This window comes from Geotrypetes seraphini, chromosome 3, assembly GCF_902459505.1.
Source record: "Geotrypetes seraphini chromosome 3, aGeoSer1.1, whole genome shotgun sequence".
In the NCBI taxonomy this organism is placed as follows: domain Eukaryota; kingdom Metazoa; phylum Chordata; class Amphibia; order Gymnophiona; family Dermophiidae; genus Geotrypetes; species Geotrypetes seraphini.
Window position 1 is genome coordinate 68799551 of NC_047086.1, and position 23618 is coordinate 68823168.

General features: G+C 42.1%; 1 protein-coding gene across 4 annotated transcripts in view; it reads left to right on the forward strand.

The window, feature by feature from the left end:
* The window catches only part of GCLC (glutamate-cysteine ligase catalytic subunit), a 251587-nt gene that overhangs the window by 157175 nt on the left and 70794 nt on the right, over nucleotides 1-23618 (forward strand). For all 4 annotated transcript variants that reach the window (XM_033936648.1, XM_033936647.1, XM_033936646.1 and 1 more), the window contains 2 exons: nucleotides 1044-1160; nucleotides 20240-20378. In XM_033936648.1, the coding sequence (XP_033792539.1) occupies nucleotides 1044-1160; nucleotides 20240-20378 (256 nt within the window). The remainder of the gene's footprint in view (nucleotides 1-1043; nucleotides 1161-20239; nucleotides 20379-23618) is intronic.

Consider the following 23618-nt stretch of genomic DNA (forward strand, 5'->3'; position numbering starts at 1 on the left):
ACAGGTAGATGAATTACATACAGTGCGATTCGAAAAAAGAAGAACATAACAAGGCAATCGTGGGGACAAACTCGTTTACATAAACGATTTAGGAGGGGGAAGGGCTAAATACGGGATACATACAGTGTGCTGCAGTAGGATACAATAGAGTTTAAGAGAGGAAATTAGATAAGAGCATATTAGATGGAAAAAGGGGGGGGGCAACCAACTTGGAGGGGGGGTGGGAAAGTAAGGGGGGGGAGAGGGGAGAGGAGGGTTTAGATGGGGGAAGGGGGGGCTAAGGGATAGGTCTGTTGCAAAGGAGGGGTTTCATCAGTTTTCTAAGGTGGAGAGGGGGTAACGTTACGGTGGAAGAGGGGAGCGTTAGGGATTTGGTCCGTTAAAAAGTAGAGTTTTGAGCTTTTTTCTGAAGGGGAGGTATGAATAGCTGTCAAGTATGATTTGGGCGAGCCATGAGTTTAGTTTGGCCGCTTGGAAAGAGAAGGTTCGTTCGAGGAATCTTTTAAGGTGACACGATTTCAGTGAGGGAAAAGCGAATAGAGTTGTTCTGCGGGGGCTCTTCTTATTATAGTTCAGGTTGAAGTGGGGGTAAAGATAGGCTGGTGACATACCAGAGAACTGACAATGGTTGTCCATGAGAAAGAGGTGCTGGACTCAGTGGAAGGCTATGAAAAAGGAGAGGAGCCAGGGCTTCAGCATCCCTGCAAGCTGTTAGGGGTTCTGCAGTGACTAGGCTCAAGGTTCACCTGCCCCTCTTCCCCCACGCCCAAGTTGGTTATTTACTAATACTCCCCCCCACCCCCACAAGATCTCATTATTTAAATGTCAATTTTGTTTCATAAATACTACAAATAATGGACATGAATACTTGATATACCTTATGGGACAACTTGCAGTGATTGTCACGTTTTTTGCACAATTAAATATTTTGTTTTTAACAAATCAATAATTTTATCCAGATTAATAATTTTTGTGTGGTATGCACTGCATGCTGAATCTCACTGCAGTATATAGTGTGTTCCATTTTCCCCTTCATATGTTAGATGGCATTGAGTGCTGCATCTCCATTCTACAGAGGTTATGTATCGGATATTGATTGCCGCTGGGGTGTGATCTCCGCATCTGTAGATGACAGAACACAAGAGGAGAGAGGACTGAAGGTATGACACTTGTATTTCTGAAACTCATAATTTAAAATTTTTTTTTCCCAGTATAATCAACTTATTCTGTTGCAAAGACATAGAATTCTGTACTGAAGCTGTTGTCCTCCTATAGTCATGAACTTTACAGAAGAGTGTTTCTCATATCTTTCAACTCCTCTCCTTCACCAGTGGAGAATAGCTCCCTCTTCAGATGTTCCTTGTGTAAGCAAACTGAAAAGGTGTGTTATAATCTGCTCTGTTTTCTTTTATTATTTGGGGGGGTTGCTATTTGTTTTTGGGTTTTTTCCTTTGTGGCTTTGGTGCTCAGAGATCCCCTTATTGGGCTTACTCCACCGGAGAAAGGATGCAGACCCGTGAGGATGAGCTGCTGCTCACAGGCCAATGTCCTGGAGTACCTGTGGAGCCAGCCTGCTTGTGGTCCATCGAGAGCTCAGGATCCATTCCCCTGGGAGCATGCTGTCCTGATTTATCAGAGGCTTGAGCACAGGATGTGGGGCCCCTATGGATATCAGGGAGCCGGCTGTGAAGTTTCTCCCGCCGATAAGCCACATGAATTTTCGGGGTTTGGAGTTACTACTACTACCATATGCATGCAGCGCTGTTCAGAGTCGCGCCCTGCTCAAGGAGCTTACAATCTAAATAGACAAGACAGACAAACAGGATGCTATGTTTACTGTAAGGCGGAATGGTTAATCTGCTGGCTAGGAAAGTGGGGAGTAGGGTTATGGATTGAAGGCTGCATCAAAAAAATGGGGCTTTTAGTCTGCTTTTTAACAAGGGAAGGGGCGTGGTGGACAAACTCAGGTATTTTATTCCAGGCATAGGGGCAGCTAGATGAAAGGAACGAAGTCTGGAATTGGCAGTGGAGGAGTAGGTAAAAGGATTTAGGTTTTCTGGAGATTGTGCCTTGACGTTGTAACCTGCTGCTTTGAAATACTAGCTATTGATAGGCTGCACAGGATATTTATACATTGTTACTAGTGGTGTTCAGTCTTTTCTCTGCTGGTAGGAGAAGGCAGACCCAAGCGTCTGGACTGGTCTGGAGGTTCTCAAGGAAATAAAAGTAGTAGATAAGGTCATATTAGATTACTCCTAAGTGTATCCCCTTTTCCCCCTCATCCCATGACTGCTAATTTTATGCTAATTTATGTGGGAAATGGGGGACTTGTATACCACTTTTATTCTAAGACAAGTAGGAAGCCTGTTCTCACATATGGGTGATGTCATCGACGGAACCCCAATGTGGAAGCCTCGCAAGCAGACTTGCTTGTAGAAACTAGAAGTTTCGAGTCAGCCGCACCGTGCATGCGTGAGTACCTTCCCGCGCAGCACAAGGCACGTCTCCTCAGTTTTCCATGGAGCCGAGAAGTTCGTCTTTGACTCTCTGCGTTTAACTTTGTTACTTCGTGCCTTCTCTCACCGCGGTTTGTGTTCTTTTTCTTCACGAATCGCTGTGTTTTTCTTTTATTCTTTTATTTCTACTTAAAAAAAAAAAATTGGGGGGCGTGGCTTGGAGTGCGCAAAATGGTCGCATAGCCGCTGAGCTCCCCGAACCCAGACAACTAACGGAAAGGAAACAGCTGATTAGAATCGCTCACCCGTGTTTAAAATAACGAAAAATAACCTCCGAAATGGCTACCACTAGGCAAGGAAAATCTGAGAAGCCGTGCACTTCCGGTGTATCGGCAAAAAGATCTAAAGTGACACCGGTGTCCCCGTCGAGTGTCCCGATCCCGTTGGAAACAGAAGACTTCTCAGATAAAGCTGATATAATGGCTGAGCTATTTAAAATAAAATTAATGCTGACAGACAACGCTGCTAAACTTTCAGAGGTAAAGGAGGAAGTGCTAAGTCTGAAACAAGAGATCCAGACTGAAAGGCAGAGAATGTCTGTGATTGAAGAAAGGGTTGAACTGCTGGAAGCTGTCACACAAAAGTGTGAAAATGAAAGGCAGACTGTGGAAAGCTTAAAAAATCAGCTGATAGATTTGGAGAATCGGGGAAAAAGGAAGAACATCAGAGTGCTTGGACTGGCTGAAAATCTTGAAGGGGGAGACACTGTACAGTTTTTAGAGAACTTACTACCTAAACTGTTACAGTTAAACTCCAAGTGGCCATTGGAGATAGAACGGGCTCATAGAATCCCTTCAAAAAAACCAGTGAATCAGAATAATAATAATAATAATAACAGCTTATATACCGCAATACCGTGAAGTTCTATGCGGTTTACAAAGATTAAGCCATGGCCCCAGACCCTTGATTTTTAAAGTTTTGAGATACCAGCAAGCTTTAGAAATCCTGAAAGTAGCAAAAGCGAACAAAAATTTAAATTATAAAGGGTCTAAACTGATGATGGTCCCAGACTTTGCAAAACACACTGCAAACATCAGAAAGCAGTTTCTAATGCTGAGGCAGCAGTTGAAAGAAAAAGGTTATATGTACGGCTTGTACTATCCATCTACAATGCGAATATCTACTGGAAATAAATCCTGGTATTTTCAAGATCCTGCCAAACTTAAAGAGTTTCTATCAAAAGATGAACCGATGTCTACATAAAGGAAAATTGATTAAAGGAAAAAGAGAAAATGGAAAAGACTTATTTTGAAGAAATGAGAAGAGGAAGAAAAAAGAAGTGGATTGATATTGGAACAAGTTATTTTTACTGCATTTTATTGCATTTGAAGATCTTTTGACTAATTTATCAATATTTTGAATCTACTGATACATTCTTAATTTAATAAGAAATTAATTATCTATGAGTTTTTATAAATATAATATATATATTTACCCAACTACTAATTACTAACCATTTTGAATAACAATAATTGATTAATATAAGGAAATAAATATATGATAATGAATATTTTAAAAAGGGATTATTAATAAAATAGGAAATAATTTTAGACTTTAATAAATACATATGAAAATATATATTTTATTCCAATATTTATTTATTTGGAATATATTATGAATATTTATTTATATTGAATATATTATGAATATATTTTGTATTCAAATATTTATTTATATTGAGTATATTATAAATGATTTTTAAATGAGAAGTTATAAATAAATTGGTTGGATGCTAATATCAATAATTTATTAACGCTATGTATGATTATAATTTAACAATGAATATTTACATACATGGAATTATAATTCAATCTGAAATTGTTAAATATTAAGATGGGATATATACTACTTTGAAAGGTAGATATATTTGTAGTTTATATGATTTAATTAAATAAGAATCTTAATATATTGATATATTTCACAGGGATACTAATTGATATGAAATACAAAATTTATTAAATAAAGGGTTAAGTCTGGAAATTGGGATTTTTTTAAGAAGAGATAATTCATAAGGAGATAAAGAATTTTAAGATACTATTATTTATATGAATAACTTATATGAATGAACATTTAAATAGCTGAATTTTTTGTGATATGTTAATTCAATATGGAGAGGTATTAGTGTCTGGGGGAGGGGGTTTAGGGTCGGCTATACCAATGTGTGTTTCAGGTCAGACAATGATTATGGGGGGAGGGGAGGGAGCATAGAGAGAGGGTGGGGGGTTCAGAGCAATAATATATTGAGGTGGATTGAAAATGGGATAAATTTAAAAATTGAATTTTTCTTTTATAATCTTATTTTTTTGGGGGGAAAGGGATGGGGGGATTGGATGAAGGAAATATATTTACTTAATGTGCTGAGGTCTGGTCATCTTTATTGTTATAGAAGTATTTGCCAAAATTTAATTATAAAATAGATGGATATAAAAATTTATTCTATTAATGTCAATGGTTTAAATCATCCTATTAAGAGAAAGAAAGTACTAACGTTCCTTAAAAAGCAAAATGCGGACATATATTTTATTCAAGAGTCGCACCTTTCTGATATTGAATCTAAAAAGTTATCTGAGGGTTGGATTTCTAAATGCTTCTTTGCACCTGCAATAGGGAAAAAAGCTGGGGTTGCTGTCCTGATAAATAGGAAATGCACTGCTGACTTCAAATTAATAAACCATGATCCTTTAGGAAGATGGGTGCATATCAATATGGTTCTGGGAAATACAACCCTGGATTTATTAAATTTATATGCTCCTAATTCAAATCAAATGGAGTTTTTCAAACAAGTTCAACAATTACTGTTACCACTGGCTGCTTCTAATTTAATAGTAGTGGGGGATTTCAATGCAGTAATGGATCCAATTTTGGATAAGAAACCAAGTAGAATTATGAAATCGTTAGGTTTAGATTTAGGTTTAGGGTTAAAATACCGGGAAGGAAAGGGCCTGAAATAAAGATGGGCCTATTTTATCGCCCACCGGGGCAAACCAGAGATATCGATGAGGAAATGGAAGCCGAGATGAAGCGTGAATGCAAAAGCGGCAACACGGTTATTATGGGAGACTTCAACTACCCTGGGATAGACTGGAGGCTTGGAAGCTCGAAATGCGCTAGGGAGACAAAATTCCTGGAAGCTACACAGGATTGTTTCATGGAACAGCTTGTTAGAGAACCGACGAGAGAAAATGCCACTCTGGATCTAATCCTAAATGGGTTAAGGGGACCTGCAAAGGAAGTAGAAGTAGTGGGACCGTTGGGAAACAGCGATCATAATATGATCAAGTTCAAGGTTGAGGTAGGAGTGTCAAAAGGCAAGAGATCCATTGCGACAACCTTTAACTTCAGGAAAGGAAACTACGAAGCAATGAGGGAATTGGTAAGGAAGAAACTTAGGAACACTTCCAAAACATGGCTAACGGTAAATCATGCCTGGTCCTTCTTCAGGGACATGGTGAGCAAGGCGCAAAATCTGTATATCCCCAGATTCAGGAAGGGGTGTAAAAAGAATCGAACAAAAGACCCGGCGTGGATACCCAAAACAGTGACGGAAGCAATAGGCAATAAGAAAAAATCATTCAAGAAATGGAAAAAGGACAAAACTGAGGGGAACTGGAAAGAGCACAAGAAGCATCAAAAAGAATGTCACCGTGAGGTTCAGAAAGCCAAAAGAGAGTATGAAGAGAGGCTAGCCAGGGAAGCAAGAAATTTCAAACCATTCTTCAGATATGTTAAAGGGAAGCAGCCGGCTAGAGAGGAAGTGGGACCGCTGGACGACGGAGACAGGAAGGGAGTGGTGAAGGAGGAGAAGGTAGTGGCAGAAAGGCTTAACATGTTCTTCTCGTCTGTATTTACAAACGAAAACACATCCAACATACCGGAACCTGAGCAATTCTTCAACGTAAGTCAGGCAGAAAAATTAACATCCATAGAAGTGAGCCTTGAGGACGTTCGTAGGCAGATAGAAAAACTAAAAACTGACAAATCCCCGGGTCCGGATGGCATACATCCAAGGGTTCTGAAGGAATTAAAGGAGGAGATAGCGGAACTACTGCAGCAAATTTGCAATTTATCCCTGAAAACAGGTGAGATCCCGGAAGATTGGAAGATAGCCAACGTTACGCCCATCTTTAAAAAGGGATCAAGAGGTGACCCGGGAAACTACAGGCCGGTTAGCCTGACTTCGGTTCCGGGGAAAATGGCAGAAGCACTGATAAAAGAAAACATCGATCAACATTTTGAAAAACATGAACTTCTGATAACCAGCCAGCATGGTTTCTGCAAGGGAAGATCGTGCCTAACGAACTTATTGCACTTCTTCGAAGGGATCAACAAACGGATGGACAAAGGAGACCCCATAGACATCATATATCTAGATTTCCAAAAAGCCTTTGACAAGGTGCCCCATGAACGTCTACTCCGGAAACTGAAGAACCATGGGGTGGAAGGAGACGTACATAGATGGATCAGAAACTAGTTGGAGGGTAGAAAACAAAGGGTAGGAGTGAAGGGTCACTACTCCGACTGGAGGAGGGTCACGAGTGGTGTCCCGCAGGGCTCGGTGCTCGAGCCGCTGCTATTTAATATCTTCATAAATGATCTAGAAACAGGGACGAAGTGCGAGATAATAAAATTTGCGGACGACACCAAACTATTTAATGGAGCTCGGACTACAGAGGACTGCGAAAAGTTGCAAAGGGACTTGAACAAATTAGAAGAATGGGCGGCGAAATGGCAGATGAAGTTCAACATTGAGAAATGTAAAGTATTACATGTGGGGAGCAGAAACTCGAGGTACAACTATACAATGGGAGGGATGTTATTGAATAAGAGTACCCAGGAAAGGGACTTGGGGGTAATGGTGGACATGACAATGAAGCCATCGGCACAGTGTGCAGCGGCCGCTAAGAGAGCGAATAGAATGCTTGGTATAATCAAAAAGGGTATTACAGCCATAAGAACATAAGCAGTGCCTCCGCCGGGTCAGACCACAGGTCCATCCCGCCCAGCAGTCCGCTCCCGCGGCGGCCCAAAACAGGTCAAGACCTGTCTGAATCATCAGAAGGGGCTCCCTTGCCACCTTGGTTTCCCATTTAAGTCCTGCCTTCCTATCGAAGTCCTAGCCCTCCGGTCTTGCACATGCACGACCAGGTTAGTTTATACTCATTACCTGATTAACTTCCTATACTTGTGTTACATCCCAGCTCCTCTCTCAGTATCCCACGATCCCTTTATCCCTCAGGAATCCATCCAATCCCTGTTTGAATCCTTGTACCGTATTCTGCCTGATCACTTCCTCCGGTAGCGCATTCCAAGTGTCCACGACCCTTTGGGTGAAAAAAAACTTCCTTGCATTTGTTTTGAACCTGTCTCCCTTCAGTTTCTCAGAATGCCCCCTCGTATTTGCTGTCCCCTTCAATCTGAAGAATCTGTCCCTATCCACCTTCTCTATGCCCCTCATGATCTTGAAGGTCTCTATCATATCTCCCCTGAGCCTCCTTTTCTCCAGAGAGAAGAGCCCCAGCCTATCCAGCCAGAACGAAAGAAGTTATCCTGCCGTTGTATCGGGCGATGGTGCGCCCGCATTTGGAGTACTGCGTCCAATATTGGTCGCCGTATCTTAAGAAGGATATGGCGTTAGTTGAGAGGGTTCAAAGGAGAGCAACACGTCTGATAATAGGTATGGAAAACCTGTCATATTCTGAGAGATTGGAGAAGCTGGGTCTCTTTTCCCTGGAGAAGAGGAGACTTAGAGGGGATATGATAGAGACTTACAAGATCATGAAGGGCATAGAGAGAGTAGAGAGGGACAGATTCTTCAAACTTTCGAAAAATAAGAGAACAAGAGGGCATTCGGAAAAGTTGAAAGGGGACAGATTCAAAACAAATGCTAGGAAGTTCTTCTTTACCCAACGTGTGGTGGACACCTGGAATGCGCTTCCAGAGGACGTTATAAGGCAGAGTACGGTACTGGGGTTCAAGAAAGGATTGGACAAATTCCTACTGGAAATGGGGATAGAGGGGTATAAATAGAAGATTACTGCACAGGTCCTGGACCTGTTGGGCCGCCGTGTGAGCGGACTGCTGGGCACGATGGACCTCGGGTCTGACCCAGCAGAGGCATTTCTTATGTTCTTAGAGAATTTGGTTCAATCTTGTAATTTAGTTGATATATGGCGTATTCTTCATTTTAATGATCAGGAATTCTCTTTTTGTTCTCAGGTCCACAAATCTTTCTCACGAATTGATTATATATTCGTGTCTAATAATATAGCGCAGCGAGTGATGAATGCAGTTATTGATCCCATTGTAATTTCAGACCATGCTGGTGTGTGGATTGACTTTCAGAATAATGATGTAGTACATTTCAATCCAATTTGGAGATTTGATAATGCTTTACTTGCGGATTCGAACTTTCTGGAAAATTTTAAATTAAAGATGAATGAATTTTTTCAAATAAATAATTCGGACAATATTAATGCTGAGATTTTATGGGACGCATTTAAAGCAACAATAAGAGGAAATATTATTTCATATTCAGCATTTATCAAAAAACAACTTAAAAAACAATATGTTGATTTGGAAAAACAAATTAAAGTATTAGAAAATAAATTAATTGAGAAATGGGAACATAATACATTACAAAACTTATTAAAAGTAGAAGCGAAATATAATGAGATTTCTTCTCAATTTGTGAGGAAAGATATATTCTATAAGCAAGTTCAGTATTATGGTAATTCAAACAAAGCTGGAAGGTTATTAACTAATTTTCTCAAAGCAAAAAAAAGGAAATCTAAGATTATTGCAATTAAAAACATACAAGGCAACACACACACTAACACCAAAGATATTTTAATACAATTTCTTGATTTTTATAAAGATTTATATTCTTCTGAATCTTATGAAAATAAAGAACAAGAGGGATTAAATTTCTTAAATTAATTTATTGGACCAAATGTTCCGGATCATATAAAATGAAGTTTAGAGGATCCTATATCTTTAAAAGAAATAGAATCAGCATTGAAGTCTCTTAGAGTTGGATCCGCTCCGGGTGGTGATGGTTATACTGTTGAATTCTATAAAACATTTCAAAATATCATCTTACCATATTTATTAAATTTGTATCGATACCAAATAAATAATGGGAATATATCAGGTACTATGGCTGACTCGGTAATTATTGTCTTACCAAAACCAAACAGGGATCCTACCTTGGTTTCAAATTACAGGCCTATATCTTTATTAAATGTAAATGGTAAGTTGCTTGCTAAAGTATTAGCAATAAGATTGGCAAAAGCTCTTCCTTTTATTATTGATGTACACCAAACAGGATTTATTGCTAAAAGACACTTATCAAACAATACTAGATTAGCATTTCACTCTTTAAATTTAGTGAAAAATTTGAATGATCCAGCTTTTATGCTATCTTTAGATGCAGAAAAAGCATTTGATAGAGTGGAATGGAGTTATATGTATCAAGCTCTGGAATGGTTTGGAATAGGCCCCGGTTTTATTAAAATGATTCAGACTTTGTATAGCTCTCCTGGTGCAAGATTATATATTAACTAGTGTTTAAGCCCGTTACATTAACGGGTGCTAGAATATATGGCTGTCTGTCTTTCTTTCTTTATGTCTCTCTCCCTGCTCCTGTTTCTTTCTTCCTTTCTTTCTGTCTTTCTCCCTCCTGCAATTTTTTTCTCTCTCTCCCTGGCACCCTTTGCCTGTCTGTCTTTATTTCTGTGTCTCTCTGGTCCCCTGTCTGTCTTTATTTCTGTCTGTCTCTCTCCCTAGCCTCCTTTGTCTGTCTGTATTTCTTTCTGTGTCTCCCCCCCCCCCCACTTTCCTTTGCAGAAGCAGCAGTGCTATTTCCCTTCCCCTCCAGATCCCTGTGAAGTAGTAGCAGCATTTCCCCCCACCCACCCCCCATTCCCTTCTCTCCCCCCCCCCCACTTTCCTTTGCAGAAGCAGCAGCGGTATTTCTCTTTCCCTCCAGGTCCTTGCTGAAGCAGTAGCAGCATTTTCCCCCACCCCCCATTCCCTTCTCTCCCCCCCACTTTATTTTGCAGAAGCAGCTGTGATATTTCCCTTCCCCTCCAGATCTCTGAGAAGTAGTAGCAGCATTTCCCCCCACCCACCCCCCCATTCCCTTCTCTCCCCCCCACTTTATTTTGCAGAAGCAGCTGTGATATTTCCCTTCCCCTCCAGATCTCTGAGAAGTAGTAGCAGCATTTCCCCCCCCCCCCCCCCCCATTCCCTTCTCTCCCCCCCCCCCATTCCCTTCTCTCCCCCCCCCCCACTTTCCTTTGCAGAAGCAGCAGCGGTATTTCTCTTTCCCTCCAGGTCCTTGCTGAAGCAGTAGCAGCATTTTCCCCCACCCCCCATTCCCTTCTCTCCCCCCCCCCACTTTCCTTTGCAGAAGCAGCAGCGGTATTTCTCTTTCCCTCCAGGTCCTTGCTGAAGCAGTAGCAGCATTTTCCCCCACCCACCCCCCATTCCCTTCTCTCCCCTACCACCACTTTCCTTTGCAGAAGCAGCAGCGGTTTTCCCTTCCCCTCCAGGTCCCTGCTGAGTAGTTGAAACTTTTTCCCCCACCCCCCATTCCCTTCTTACCTTGAGCTGCCCTGCTCCGTTCGGCCCCTCCCCCTTCCCTTCCCGTGTGCTGGCCTGCTGCGGCTGAAGGTTTTTTTCGGCGACTCCTCCTGTTAAAACTCCCCCCCCCCCTCCCGCCACCGCTCCTGTTCAAAGCGGCCTGCTGAGGTTCGCGGCCGCTGTAACGAACCTCGCAGGCCGCTCTCCAACTCGGTAGTATGTTCCCTCTGACGCGATTGCGTCAGAGGGAACGTGCTACCATGTGGAGAGCGGCCTGCGAGGTTCGTTACAGCGGCCGCGAACCTCAGCAGGCCGCTTTGAACAGGAGCGGTTGCGGGAGGGGGGGGGGGAGTTTTAACAGGAGGAGTCGCCGAAAAAAACCTTCAGCCGCAGCAGGCCAGCACACGGGAAGGGAAGGGGGAGGGGCCGAACGGAGCAGGGCAGCTCAAGGTAAGAAGGGAATGGGGGGTGGGGGAAAAAGTTTCAACTACTCAGCAGGGACCTGGAGGGGAAGGGAAAACCGCTGCTGCTTCTGCTGTTGCAGGAGGATTTGGGGGGGGGGATTCTTGAGCGGCGGCAGGACCATGAGGCGAGTTTTTCGGCTTCCCCTATCTGGGGAAACCGCCGTGCCGAACTGAGCTGCGGTGGGGCCGTAGTAAGCGCGGGGCATGCTGCAGTCTTGGCGGCCACGGACATACGGATCATGGAAGCACGCTGATAAGACTGCGCATGCGCCGCCTACGGTTTTATTATATAGATAATAATTTATCAGATAGATTTAACTTGCGAAGGGGAGTTAGACAAGGTTGTCCTTTGTCCCCCTTACTTTTTGATATTGTTTTAGAACCCTTATTAATTGCAATTAATCAAACTAAGGAGATAAAGGGAATCCCATTTTCTTACTGGGAATTTAAACTTTCTGCATATGCAGATGATATATTATTATATTTAAGAGAACCGGGGAATACCATTCCATGTTTACTTAAACTTCTAGAGAAATTTGGAAAATTTTCTGGATATAAAATTAATTGGAGTAAATTGGATATTCTTCCAATTAATGTTCACTGTACCAAAGGATTATTTGATTCATATTCATTTATTTGGAAAGAGGAAGGGTTAAAATATCTAGGAATTATTATCAAAAATACAATAGAAGAGACAATCAAAGAAAATGAAAAACTTTTATTAAAAAAATAACAGAAATGTGTGAGCAATGGAATCCTTTATATCTTTCATGGTGGGGAAGAGTTCAAACAATTAAAATGATGATACTGCCTGTGGTTTGTTATCAAATGAGTATGATACCAATATTTTTTCAGGGGTCCTTCTATAAAAAGTTAAACAATATTATTACAAAATTTGTTTGGTTTGGGAAAAGACCCAGAATTGCTTTAGTATCTTTACAAAGACCAATTGTGGAGGGAGGGGTAAATTTTCCAAATTTTTATAGGTACCATCAAGCCTATATTCTAAGACAGGGTATATATTGGATCCTCCCAGATCTCATGGAGAATATACCAGATTGGCTATATTTAGAATGGCGGCTCCTGTTCCCACTACATCCAGAACATCTAATTAGTATAAACATGCCAAGAAGATATAAGGATAACAGAATTTTATTGGATACTTGGAAGACGTTAAGATATATTAGTAATCTGTCACCAGAACCAATTGCTAAATCATTAAATCAATCAATGTGGGTAAACTCCAGAATCAGGATCGGCGGTTACAAAATCATCTGGAAACAATGGATAATTGCAGGTATACGAACATTGAATGATGTTATTACAGAAGGATCAATGCTTAGTTTTACACAATTGCAACATAAATTTGGATTAAATAAAACACAATATTTTAAATGGTTGCAATTGAAGCAAGCTATTCAGGCAGGGTTCCCTGAATGGAAAACTCTTAATACTCAATATAGTCTGCGGGTTTTATGTTTCCAGGTGGATTTTTTGGGTCACCAAGCCGCAAAATGGTATAAATTGTTAAATGGATTTTTAAATAAAAAAAAGAAAACTGGACTTAGGGATATTTGGAGCATTGAGATTGGTCAGACAATTTCTGAGTCTCAATGGCCACGATTTTGGTCCTGGAGATTAAGATCTACAAAGTCAGCATCTATGAGTCAAACTTGGATGTTTTTGTTACATAGAGCTTTATGGACCCCTACGCGCTTACAAAAGATAGATAGTACTAGATCTAATAGATGCTGGCATTGCAGAATAGGACATTAGACCATTTAATTTTCTTTTGTCCCTGTGTAAATGCATTTTGGAAACTAATTTGGCCCCAAATTAATGAATTACTAGAAAATCATGTAGGACTCTCATATGATACTATACTATTTGGTACAGCAATGAGAACTCAGAGTCCGATTTCAGCAAACAATAACAAACTATTATTAATATTGACAGGGGTTGCCATGCAACAAATAACTCAAAATTGGAAGGATTATACCAAATTAAACTATACATTTTGGTGGAATTCAGTCTGTCATATATACAAAATGGAAAAAAGAATAGCATTACAACAGGGAAATACTCATAATTTTAAGAAAATTTGGGAACCATTGACTCGTTATTCCAATGATCAGATTTCATAGCACATTAATAAGGGTTATATTAAAAATGAGGAGGGGAGGGGAATGTATATTATATGGATTTAAGAAATGATAAAAGGGGAGGGTTATATTGTATATGATAAATTGAATTATTTGTAATCACAATTTTTCATGTATTATTTGAAATTTTATGTACAATTAAAATATTGTAAGAATGAAAAATTTATAAATAAAATATTTAAAATAAAATAAAATTTTTTTCTTCTGTTTGGCTGCTGGGGCAGACCCCTCGTCCGCACCCAGAGGCTTCGACTTTGCGGTGGCTGTTTTCCTCCTATGTCCCGGCCAACAACAGGCTTCAAGAAGTGTAGCCAGTGTCAGCGTGCGATTTCTCTCACGGACCCACACAGTAGGTGCCTCAAGTGCCTTGGGCCATACCATCACCCGAAGTCGTGCGAGCGCTGTGCTACTCTTCAACCCCGAGCTCCTAAACGTCGTCTACTTTCAGTGGAGAAACTATTCGGGATGGATTCGACCTTGTCCTCGACTCCGAAGCTGACCTCGGACTTGCCTTTGACCGAAGGTCCTCCTGCCTCCACTGCTTCGACCTCGAACCTCATCAGACCTTCTTCTTCGTTTGCAGCGGCTCTTTCCTCGACGACGTCTGCTGTATCTTCCCCTGTATCCTCAGGTCAGATAGCTCAGCAGAAAGTTCCAGCGGTGGTGCTTAAGGTGCCTAAGACTTCCAAGTCGAAGCACATTTCCACTGCCTCTCTGGAACCTCCAGCCAAAGCAGATGGTCCAGTTTCAGAAGCGGATCCATCCTTGCCGGCCTCTTTCCAGACCATGTTAGAGAAACAGTTCATTCAGTTCCTTACTAACATGGGACCGAAGCTTGTTACTCTAATCCAGCCTGGGCATTCTGCAGACTTCCGCAAGGTCGAGCCTCTTCCTATGCCTCAGTCTGAGCCTACACACACTATGCAGAGAGCAGAGTCTCTGCGAGTGTCTGGTCTTGCATTTATGCACATAAAGCAAGGAGCAGATTTTTTGCAAGTGCCTCGACAGGAATCTTCACACTCTATACAAGGAGCAGAGTTTTGGGGAGTGCATCGAGGTTCCTCCATCAAGCCTCTGGAGATTCGATCCACAGCTTCCAGCCCTATCCATTCCCTGGTGACATCGACTGCTTCTATCTCCGGGGCGAAGTCTCCTCGATCCCCGAGGTCTGCTTCAAAGCATCATTCTCGCAGACAATCGAGGCCTTCCTCGACGCATACTTCCAGGCATACCTCTTCTTCCAAAGAACGCCCTTCTTCGACTAAGCCTCGATCGACACCTTCCAGTTCTATTAGACCACGACTCCTCGATCGAGGTCCCCACTTCCGCACCTCGAGGACTCTGTGGTTTTGATTGCTTCGCCCAAGTCTCCATGTTCTTTTGATGCCTTTTTTCATGCTGAAGCATCATCTTCAACCAAGGCTGCCTCGACGACCTTGAGTCCTTCTCGAGGCAAGGCATTGACGGATCAGGTATCTTTCTCGTCTTTTCTTCGTCAGATGGCTGTTGACTTGGACCTTTAATTGAATGCTGGTTCCAAATACTCTAAGGAGTATCTCGAAGTCATGTATCTTCCTTAACCTCCGGCATAGCCACTTAAACTTCCTCTTCACAAGCTTCTGTCTCAGATTTTTACCAGATGCCTGGAAACTCCTTATACAATTCCAGCTGTTCCAGGCAAATTGGACTCCAGATATAAAACTCTCCATTGCAAAGGATTTGAGAATTCACAGTTATCTCATCAATCCCTACTTGTGGAGTCCTCCTTGAAAAGGTCCCATCCTTCCAAGGTTTATGCTATCGTTCCTCCTGGAAGGGGAGGGAAAACTATGGACAAGTTTGGACGTCGCATCTATCAAAATGCCATGATGTCCTCTAAAGTCCTTAATTACAGTTTCCATTTTGTCACTTATTTTGAGTTCCTCATTGCTCTTTTGCCTAAATTTCTCAATTATTTAGACACTCAAAAGCACTTTGAATTTCAGAAAGTCATAGCTTCTCTATCACAGCTCAGATTACATCTGCTTCAGTCTTCTTACGATGCCTTTGAGTTGTCTGCCAGGGCGGTTGCTTGTTCTGTAGCAATGCACTGCCTTGCCTGGCTTCGTACCATTGATATGTATCCTAATCTTCAGGACCACTTGGCTAATGTTCCTTGTGCAGGCAATGACCTCTTCGATGAATCTATTGAGGCAGCCACCAAGAAATTGTCTGAACATGAAAAATCTTTTGCTTCTATAGTCAGACCTAAGCCAAAGCCAGCTCCTGCCAAGCCTGCACGCCCTCCTCCTATTTACCAGAGGCGTTTTACTCTGAGAGCAGCTCCTTATACTCGCCCTCCTCCCAAGAAACAGCAGACTCAGAAACAACAGAAACCTCAACCTTCTGCTGCACCTAAAGCTACGCAGCCTTTTTGACTGTTTAAAACAGAGCATAACCTCCACCGTTTTGTCTCTTAATTATCTTCCCCCTATTAGAGGTCGTCTCTATCATTTTTACCACCGATGAGAGACAATAACATCCGACCTCTGGGTGCTGTCAATCATCGGGGAAGGATACTCTCTTCATTTCAATCAGGTTCCACCAGAGCTTCCTCCAAGAGAGTATCCTTCCAGTCCATACCGGACCGCCCTTCTTCTTCAGGAAGCTCAAGCTCTGCTTCGTCTCCATGTCATCGAACTTGTTCCTTTGGAACAGCAGAACAGGGGGTTTTACTCCTGTTACTTCCTTGTTCTGAAGAAGACGGACGATCTGCGGCCCATTCTGGATCTCAGGGCTCTCAACAAATTTTTAGTCAAAGAAAAATTTTGCAAGTTATCCCTGGCGTCCCTTTATCCCCCTCCTAAATCAGAACAACTGGTTATGCTCTCTGGATCTCAAGGAGGCTTATACTCGTATTCCCATTCATGCAGTCTCCTCAGATTTCGGATGGGGAATTTGCATTATCAATTCAGAGTGCTCCCCTTTGGCCTGGCTTCATCTCCCAGTGTTCACTAAGTGTCTGGTAGTGGTAGCCGCAGCTCTCAGAAACCATGGTCCTCGGGTATTTCTCTACCTGGATGACTGGCTCATCAAAGATTCAACATCTCAAGGGGTTATTGTAGCGACCCAACGGACTACGTGGTTCCTACAGGGTTTGGGATTCGAAATCAACTTTCCCAATTCCCAACTTCAACCCTCTCAGAATCTACAATTCATCGGAGCTGTTCTGGATACTATCCAAATCAGAGCATTCCTTCCGCAGCAACGTCTGGAAGCTCTCCTTCAACTCTGTCATACAGTGTCTTCCCGCTCCTCCATATCAGCGAGACACATGATGGTACTTCTGGGTCACATGGCCTCCACAGTACACGTGACTTCTTTTGCCAGATTTCACCTCAGAATTCCTCAGTGGACCCTGGCATCTCAGTGGACGCAGGTTTACGACCCACTTTCTCGACAATTTGCACTCACTCCTTCATTGAGACAGTCTCTCTGCTGGTGGATGCTCTTTTCCAATCTCTCCAGAGGCTTGCTCTTTCAAACACCCCCTCATCAGAAGGTTCTCGCAACAAATTCCTCGACCTACGCTTGGGGTGCTCATCTCGATGGTCTCTGTGCTCAAGACCACTGGAGCAGTACAGATTGTCAGTGTCATATCAATCTGTTAGAACTCAGAGCGATTTTCAAGACTCTCAAAGCTTTTCAACATCTTCTTCAAGACCAAGTAGACTCATTTGAACAGACAGCCAAGTCGCCATGTAAAACTTTCGCCTTCAAGGCTGCCAAACTGAACCCATGGCTAGCCCAAATTGTCCTTGAGGCCCCCACCTACCTCGGGTTTAGAAAATCTCTCAAAACTCACCTATTCCATGGACAAGACACCTAACACCCCTCTCCAATGAACAACAATCTCCTCCTGCCCCCTTCCACCTCTCTTTTCCCAACCTACCCACCTCCAACCCCCCCTGACCTACACTCCCCCCTCTCTCTCTAACTGCAACTACTTCCGTGCTCCTAATATTGTTCAATTGTTTCGAACCACTTGTAATTTATTGCTTGCTTCTAATAGTGTTCAATTGTTTTTAAACCACTTGTAATTTTTTTTGTTAATCAAATGTAAACCGCCTAGAACTCCTTGGGTATGGCGGTATACAAAAATAAAGTTATTATTATTATTATGTACTATGTCAACAAACAGGGAGGGACGGGATCTTCCTCCCTTTGTCAAGAAGCTCTGAAGGTTTGGGACTGGGCAATCCGCCACAACACCTTCCTCAAAGCTGTCTACATCCAAGGGGCAAAAAATTGCTTGGCAGACAACTTGAGTCGTCTTCTGCAACCTCAAGAATGAACACTCCATTCCTCTCCTCTTCAACACATTTTTTTCACAGTGGGGAACACCTCAGATAGATCTCTTTGCAGCTCTCCACAACCACAAACTGCCTCAGTTCTGCTCCAGGATCTATTTTCCTCATCGCCTCGAGGCAGATGCTTTTCTTCTGGAATGGACGAATCTCTTCCTTTATGCATTCCCTCCATTCCCTCTCATTCTGAAGACTTGTCAAGTTGAAGAACGACCATGCCTCCATGATTCTGATTGCTCCTCAGTGGCCGAGGCAACCTTGGTACTCCCTTCTACTTCAACTCAGCAGCAGGGAGCCATCCCTTCTACCAGTTTTTCCATCTCTGCTCACACAGAGTCAAGGATCTCTGCTTCATTCCAATCTGCAGTCTCTGCACCTGACAGCTTGGTACCTCTCAACATAACTCCTCTTCAATTTTCTCAATGTGTAAGACATTTTAGAGGCTTCTAGGAATCCTACCACTAGACAATGCTATCACCAAAAATGGACTAGATTTTCTATGTGGTGTTTTTCTCACGATAAGGAGCCTCAACATTCCTCCTTATCTTCTGTTTTAGACTACCTTTTGCACTTATCCACCTCTGGCTTAAGTCTACATTGATCCGAGTCTATCTCATTGCAATTGCTGCTTTCCATAAGCCTATTGAAGGAAAACCCCTCTCTGCTTATCCAGGGGGTTTCCAGATTCATGAAAGGACTTTTCAATGTCAAACCTCCTCTCGAACCGCCTCCAGTGGTTTGGGACCTCAATGTTGTTCTTACTCAATTGATGAAGCCTCCATTTGAACCAATGTCTACGGCTCATCTGAAGTATCTCACTTGGAAAGTGGTGTTTCTCATTGCCCTCACTTCTGCTCGAAGAATCAGTGAGCTACAAGCTTTAGTTGCTGATCTACCTTTTACTGTGTTCCATCATGACAAGGTGGTTCTCCGTACTCATCCTAAATTCCTATTTAAAGTGGTTTCGGAATTTCATCTCAACCAATCCATTATTCTTCCAGTATTCTTTCCAAAGCCTCATTCTCATCCTGGAGAATCAGCTATTCATACTCTGGACTGTAAATGTGCTTTGGCCTTCTATTTGGAACGCACCAAACCACACAGATCTGCTCCTCAACTTTTTGTCTCCTTCGATCCAGATAAGTTGGGACATCCTATCTCTAAGCGTACCATCTCCAACTGGATGGCTGCTTGCAACTCTTTCTGCTATGCCCAGGCTGGATTACCCCTACAAAGTAGAGTCACAGCCCATAAGGTCAGAGCAATGGCAGCTTCAGTAGCTTTCCTCAGATCTACACCTATTGAGGAAATTTGCAAGGCTTCTACTTAATCCTCGGTTCATATTTTCACTTCTCACTATTGTCTGGATGTTTTCTCCAGATGGGATGGACAGTTTGGCCAAACAGTATTAAAAATTTATTCTCCTAAATTGCCAACACTCCCACCATCCCATTCTGGTTATCTTGGAGGTCACCCATATATGAGAATAGTCTGTCTGCTTGTCCTTGGATAAAGCACAGTTACTTACCATAACAGGTGTTATCCAGGGACAGCAGGCAGCTATTCTTATAATCCACCCACCTCCCCTGGTTGGCTTCTCTGCTAGCTATCTGAACTGAGACGACGCGCCCTGTGCTGGACGGTTAGACACTCGCGCATACGCGGTGCGGCTGACTCGAAACTTCTAGTTTCTACAAGCAAGTCTGGTCTGCTTGCGAGGCTTCCGCATCGGGGCTCCGTCGATAATGTCACCCATATGTGAGAATAGCTGCATGCTGTCCCTGGATAACACCTGTTACGGTAAGTAACTGTGCTTTTTGTGGCCTTGGCTTTCAAAGTGGTGGGCACTACAGGATTGAGTGATTTGCTCAGGGTCACAAGAAACAACCTCTGGGTATAGAAGCAGCAGCTCTACCAGTGAGCCACATCTTCCTAAACTTGGGTATATCAAATTAATCGTTTCCCCTGTTTTACATATGAGGAATTTTTGTCTAAAATTATGCATGAACTACTTCAAATTACATTGCTTTCAGTTTGTTGTTTTGGTTTTTTTTTGGGGGGGGGAGATTTTTGATTATCAGATAAAAGGTATTTTTTTAACTCATTTATTAGCAATGTAGTCTGTACTCATTCTAAACAATGGGATTTTGTTTTCCTTTTCTGTCTAGCCATTGAAGAATAACAAGTACAGAATAAGTAAATCCAGATACGATTCGATAAACAGTTACCTATCTAAATGCGGTGAAAAATACAATGACCTTGATTTGACAATAGATAATGAAATCTATAAGCAACTAGTTAAAGAAGGTATGTATGTGCTATATGGTATCTGTTGTGTATGAAAAAAATTAGTTGTAACTGCAAGCAGAAGAGATGGAAAATGAGTGACAGACTACAGTTGAAAGTAGAATGAAGAATCTAAAGCAGGTGTGGCCAGCTGGTTCTCAAATGCTACAAACAAGTCTGATTTTCAAGATTTGCAATTGAGATTTGCATGCTCTACTTTGACTTCAAATGTGCAGGAAGTATTTGCACAAAATTTAAAATTTCTTTCCATAACATCACCAAAGAATCGGTCCAGACTAATGGGGTATGCTCATCTGTTAGCAGGTGGAACTAGAGAATACTGGCTGAGGTAGGCTATACAGTACTCAGAGAGCACTAATAAGCTGTGCTTTATAATCTCCAGCTGACAGATAGCAGCTCCTGGTGCAGCTCTTTGATTATTCCTTGGTGGTCTCATGTCCTCTTTCTAAAAAGTTTAGTTGAGTCTGGGGTTGAGGTGCTATTAAGCTTAAGGTGTAAATCAGGTGGTGCCAGGTCCCTCCCTCCCTTCCCCACTGCTACTGCTACTACTACTACTACTACTATGTATCTGTCTGTCTTCCCCAAGATTTTTTTTCTCTCCTGCCTCTCTCTCAAAAAAAGAACCCCCCCAAAACAAAAACCAAAATTGACTAGATTTATCTGAGGTTTTGGAGAAGTTTGTCTCTGTACCCTGGGATTAAAGAGACAGGAAATTCCTGCATTTAAATTGAGTACTTCTTTAATTACAGCTGAACTCTAGAAATGCTGTTCCAGTGCAATAGGTGAGATATCCTAGACCATAGGGTTGTTTCCCCATACTCGCATGCTACAAAAGGAATTCACTCCGGAACCTTCACCAAGATGATGGTGATAGTGGTGGCTCATCTGCAGAAGATGGGGTTGCAGGTTCACCCTTATCTAGACGACTATTTTGTATTCTTGTGAATTATGATAGATTGTAATAAAAAATAAATTAAAATAAAGAGCCAGCTGGAGTCAACTCAGGGATTGGAATATCTGGTCATTCTATTTGACAAGACAGAAGGCCACACTTTTCTTCCCGAGCCATGCAAACAGAAGGTCCGGAAACAAGTCTCAGACCTGTTGGCACTTTAGAACTCCACAGCCTGGCACTACCTTCAAGTGTTGGCTCCATAGCAGCCTCACTGGAGGTTGTTCTTGGGCCAGGGTGCACATTCAGCCCCTCCAGGAAACTCCTGTCTCGGTGGTCACCTCAATGTCATTCTCTTCAGATGCAGCTCCCATAGTCCAGAAGAGCAAGGTCTTATGCTAGTGGCTTCAGGATGCTTCTTTGTCGAAGAACATTCCTTTCCGGATCGAAAAGTGGATGACTGTCATGACTGATGCCAGCCTATTCGGTTGGGGATCCCATTGCGGAGACCACTCCATTCAGGGCGAGTGAACTTGCCTTCAAAAGGAGTGGTCCATAAACCATTTAGAGTTCCAAGCCATCAGGTTAGTGTTGCGGTCTCTGGAAAAGACCCTGGAGGGAAAGGCAATAAGTGTTTTCCAACAATGCAACAGATACTCTTCCGGTGGGTGGAAATGCACCTTCATGCTTTCTCTGCTGTGCATGTGGCAAAAGCAGAAAATGTTAAAGCAGACTTTCTCAGTCGACAAGTCCTGGACCCGGGGGAATGGTCTCTCTCTCAAAAGGCATTTTGACTTATTGTGCGTCATTGGGGAAGCCCAACAAAGGATTTGATGGTTTCTGCTAAGAACTTGAAAGTCAAGCGCTGCTTTATTCGAAGAGCCGAACCCAGAAGTTTAGGACTGGATGCATTAGTTCAGCCCTGGCCAAGCCAAGATCTTCTTTACGTCTTCCCACCTTGGTCCATGGTAGACTAGGTCATCCACAGGTTAGCAACTCATCCAGGTCAAGTAATTTTAATGGTCCCGGACTAGCCTTGCCATCCATGGTATGCGGATCTCATTCATCTTCAGCGGGACAGGGACTCGAGCTCCCTCCTCATCATGATCTTCTCAGAAAGGGGCCAGCTCCCGTGGAGATTACCTGACGCTTTCATCTTAAGGCATGGCTCTTGAGCACAAGGCCCTGATTCAAAGAGGCTACTTGGGACGTGGTTGCTGCCACCCTATTGCAGGCAACAAAGCCTTCTATAGTGGCCTATATTACTCTCTAAAAAATTCTGGAATCATGCCATATAGAAATTGGTCAAAATATCAATGGGGAAAAAATTAATCACCTTTGAACTATATATATGAGAAGTCTAATGTTTATGTGCACATGGTTGTTAATCTTTTTAGAGGAGTGACCTATATTCAACCAGTTTGGTACATCCTCATAGAAACATAGAAAGATGACGGCAGAAAAGGGCTATAGCCCATCAAGTCTGGGACAGTAGAGTGGGCAGACTTGATGGGCTATAGCCCTTTTCTGCCGTCATCTTTCTATGTTTCTATGAGGATGTACCAAACTGGTTGAATATAGGTCACTCCTCTAAAAAGATTAACAACCATGTGCACATAAGCATTAGACTTCTCATATATATAATTCAAAGGCTGAATATGCTCAGAGACATAGAGGCAAAAACAAGGAGTATTTACTCCAAGAATATCGCCTGCAGGTTTAAATAATGAAATTGAGTGGAGGTTTGGGGGTTTTTTTTGTAGCTCTTCCTTCTCTTTTTTGCAGTTTTTTGTTTCATTTTTTTTTCTTTAGTTTTCCAATTTTGCAGCCCTCTGATTGGCTGGACTTTGACACTTTAAACTGCAGGTTTAAACAATGAAATCAATTGGAGGCTTTTTGTAGTTCCTTTTCAGTTTTTCTTTTGTAGTTCTTTTTTGCAGTTTTGTTTTCCTTTAGAGTGTTCTGATTGGCTGGATTTTGACATTTCACACGTCATCACGTTGGTTTATGTGGACGTCTGAATCTTTTTATTAAGTTTCATTCATTTTTTAGTATTTTTTAAAGTGTCAGGGGCAGCATTGTTTAAGCTGTTTTTTTGTAGTAATTTCTGCTAATCAGGGATTTAGAGCTATATAGTTTTTGTTGAAGCAATAAACAATCATATTTAACTTCTAATATAACTTAAGCCATTGCGGTAATGGAGAAATATCCAGCTGCTTGATGTAAGAGTCTTATCACTGTAGTTGTATAAGTATTGCTCATGCCTATGCTGTTGGGCACCTTTGATTTATCAAAGCAATTCATTATATAACAAACTAGTCTTTAAGCCCGTTACATTAACGGGTGCT